The following is a 4,111-nucleotide window of genomic DNA, read 5'->3' as shown; positions in this document are numbered from 1 at the left end:
TCTATCTATCTATCTATCTATCTATCTATCTATCTCATATCTATCTCATATCTATCTATCTATCTATCTCATATCTATCTCATATCTATCTCATATCTATCTATCTATCTATCTCATATCTATCTATCTATCTCATATCTATCTATCTATCTATCTATCTATCTCTCATATCTATCTCATATCTATCTATCTATCTATCTATCATCTATCTATCTATCTATCTATCTCATATCTATCTATCTATCTCATATCTATCTATCTCATATCTATCTCATATCTATCTATCTATCTATCTCATATCTATCTCATATCTATCTATCTATCTATCTATCTATCTCATATCTATCTATTTATCTATCTATCTATCTATCGCATATCTATCTATCTATCTATCTCATATCTATCTATCTATCTATCTATCTATCTATCTATCTATTTATCTATCTCATATCTATCTATCCATCTCTCTGATATCTCTGTATAAAATATTTATTTCACTGGTACAATATTTCAGTATTACCCAGTAAGATACTTATTGATAAATAAACCCCCGTTATCCTAGTCACAACACATAAGTACATACAGCCCCACTGCTAATATCCTATGCTGATAAGATTTTTTATTGTGTTTTTCTATTTCCTTACTAGACACATCTGGATAATATTCGATTCCACATATACAATTAACATTAAAACAATTTTTATGGAATAGTCTCCTGTGCATTAGTGGTTTTACACGACACCAATCCTTGCAGCATGGCAGTGCTCGCATTGTGCGTTTCTATGTATGTTACTATTGTATTATTTTTGTATCTATTTTTTTATTTCACTTATTCCTTATATGTTGTTGGGTGGGATGCTTATGTTAATTGCCTGTAGGCTGGATGAAGGAGGGTCCAGCAGTGAAAGAGTTACCCCTGGTTGGTGTTTGATTGCACATCTGTCAGATTTTAGGCTGGTGACGTGTGGTAGCAGGAAACTGGAGTGTTTGGGACTATAATCGATGAGACTTAGCTGTGGGCTGGAAGCAGAAGCAAGCAGGAGCCCTGATCTCTCCGAGAGAGACAATATCACAATAGGAGGACTGAGGCTTTGAGAGAAGAAGACCCCTCCATAGCCTGCTGCCTCAACAAACTCTCCAATCCCTGCATGAAGACAATCTGGGATTTGCCTTCTGCTCGTAAGGATTTCATGAAGAAGGACCTACCTAGCCAGACTTTGTAGTGTCTGAATTAGAAGACGTAGCAATAGGTAAGGATATATTTCTCTATTGACCCATTTAGCTTCCCCGTAGACTCAATGTTCTAATGTAGCTTGGGTGGTAATTGGTTAACTCTTGGTGAATACTAGACGATCATAGTCCCCGGGAGGGTAAAGGGAGATGTTCCATGAAACAAAAGAGTGACCTGATCAGAATTAAGATTTTTTTTTTTATTGAATTAAGAATTAACGTAGACACTCCGACCTAAAGCTGTGGTTCTCTCCAGTCAATTTAGAGTAAAAGATTAATGACCCTACGACTAGATAAAGCGAAGGATGTTGTAGCCTGAAGACATGAATGTCCAGTTGGGTTTGGAGACCAGTGAAGACATTTCCGGCTCAGGCCAAGATCTTATGCACAATCACAATAGGACTTTACATCCACCTGTTCCCAGATCTTCATTGGTTTCCAGTATGACTTCTGTTATGGATGGAAGTGACTATCATCGCTCGGACCATCATCTGGCTACCTCCCTGCATCCTGGACTGGGATTTGGGGGCGATTCACCCCCGGCATCTGCTAATAGTTACACCACCTTGACACCGCTTCAACCGCTTCATGACAAGTTCCATCATCACCAGCACCATCAATGTGTCCCAGTTGGGAATGTGATTGGAAGTTTTACTCTCATGAGGGAGGACAGAGGCCTTGGACCACCTAGTAACTTTTATAGTCACTACCCCAAAGATATAAGCATGGGACAAAGCCTTTCCTCCTTGCCAAGTCCTAACCTGACGGGCATGCACAGCTATGGCCATCCTTCCGGACACCTGTCTAATGAGAAGATGGTATCTGGCAATGGTTTTGATGCCCACCATCATAGCATGTTTAGCAGAATAGACCAGCACTTTTCCAGAGAGTTGTCCCCACCTCCATCTTCTGGAGTGGGGTCACCCAACAATATGCACCAACATCACTACGTGCACCACAGAGCGGACATCAACTGCAGGCAAAACCCACCTATGCCAACACAAAGCACTACTCTAACCAGCCAACTGGAAGAGATTAATACCAAAGATGTTGCCCAAAGAATTATTGCAGAACTGAAAAGATACAGCATCCCCCAAGCTATTTTTGCCGAGAGAGTCTTGTGTAGGTCACAAGGGACACTCTCAGACCTTCTAAGAAACCCCAAACCCTGGAGCAAGCTAAAATCCGGAAGAGAGACCTTCAAGAGGATGTGGCGGTGGCTTCAGGAGCCAGAATTCCAGAGAATGGCAGCTTTAAGGTTAGAAGGTAAGATACTTTATTTCAAGCATGCTGGTGGTGACCTCGGACAATACAGGGAAAGGTCCAACACAATTTGTGATAAATGGGTGACCACAACCTCAAATGTTTTTCGATTAAATGTGTAATACGAGATCACGTCTTCTAAGCTGAGAACAAACACTTGTAAATCAGGTTTTTGTGGACATAGCAGTAAACAGTCACACCACAAATAAATATCCAAAATTGGCTATTTGGTGCAGTACACATGCCAACGCTCACACTGTAGGTGGGCCCATGTGCGCAATCCTGCATTACCTTATTACAGCAGATGGGGCACAAGGGTTGCATAAGGCTTGACTTCTACCATCCACATTAAAAGGCCTTTTATTATATATATAGAATACTAGTTGTATACCCGTGTGTTCATTTATAGCTGGGCTATGTCTCTATAAAATTCCCTGTGTTTTTCTTGGTTGTCAATCATATACAGTGTGAACAGAGCCATCATGTCATATTAACTATTTAGTTGAAAATGGCAATATGACTATCTAATATCTATCTAACTATCTTATATCTATCCATCTATCTGTAATATTTATCCATCTAATATCTATTCAATATCTATCTAATATTTATCCATCTATAATATTTATTTACCCATCTATCTATCTATCTATCTATAATATTTATCCATCTAATATCTAATATTTATCCATCTGTAATATTTATCCATCTATCTAATATCTATTCAATATCCATCTAATATCTATCCATCTATCCGTAATATTTATTTATTTATCCATCTAATATTTATCCATCTATAATATTTATTTACCCATCTATCTAATATCTATCCATCTGTAATATTTATCCATGTATCTAATATCTATTCAATATCTATTCAATATCCATCCAATATCTATTCAATATCCATCCAATATCTATTCAATATCCATCCAATATCTATCCATCTATCCGTAATATTTATTTATCCATCTATCTAATATCTATCTATCTATCTATCCATTTATCTGTAATATTTATCCATCTATCTAATATCTATCCAATATCTATCCAATATCTATCCAATATTCATCCAATATCTATCCATCTATCCGTAATATTTATTTATTTATTTATCCATCTATCTAATATCTATCTATCTAGCTAATATCTATCAATTTATCTGTAATATTTATCCATCTATCTAATATCTATCCAATATCTATCCAATATCCATCCAATATCTTTTATCTATCCTATATCTATCCATCTATCTAATATCGTATATCTATATATCCAATATCTATCTAATATCTTTCTAATATATATCTATATCTCTATCAATCTATCTATCTAATATCCATCCAATGTCTATCTATCTCTATATATATATATATATATATATATATATATATATATATATACACCTGTCTATGGATATATATATATATATATATGTGTATGTATATATATATATATATATATATATAAAAATAATCATACCCATGCATGTATATATGCCCCACATTAGATTTAATAATAAGCGTTTCACACATTTCAACTCTCATCACACCAACAAGATCACCTGACACCTTAAATTGATATCTCTCATTCCTTTAGACTAATTGGTATGGAAAAA

At 35.6% G+C, this 4,111-nt stretch overlaps 1 protein-coding gene across 1 annotated transcript in view; it reads left to right on the top strand.

Moving 5' to 3' along the window:
- Window positions 1–1,036: 1,036 nt before the first annotated feature.
- The window catches only part of LOC142664452 (hepatocyte nuclear factor 6-like), a 22,466-nt gene continuing 19,391 nt past the window's right edge, over window positions 1,037–4,111 (top strand). Inside the window, exons 1-2 of the mRNA XM_075843513.1 lie at window positions 1,037–1,250; window positions 1,487–2,496. Of these exons, the coding sequence (XP_075699628.1) occupies window positions 1,554–2,496 (943 nt within the window). The 5' untranslated portion in view covers window positions 1,037–1,250; window positions 1,487–1,553. The remainder of the gene's footprint in view (window positions 1,251–1,486; window positions 2,497–4,111) is intronic.

This window comes from Rhinoderma darwinii, chromosome 12 (genome assembly GCF_050947455.1).
Source record: "Rhinoderma darwinii isolate aRhiDar2 chromosome 12, aRhiDar2.hap1, whole genome shotgun sequence".
Lineage (NCBI taxonomy): Eukaryota > Metazoa > Chordata > Amphibia > Anura > Rhinodermatidae > Rhinoderma > Rhinoderma darwinii.
Note: the sequence above shows the minus strand (reverse complement) of the source record. Positions and strands in the feature narration are given on the sequence as shown.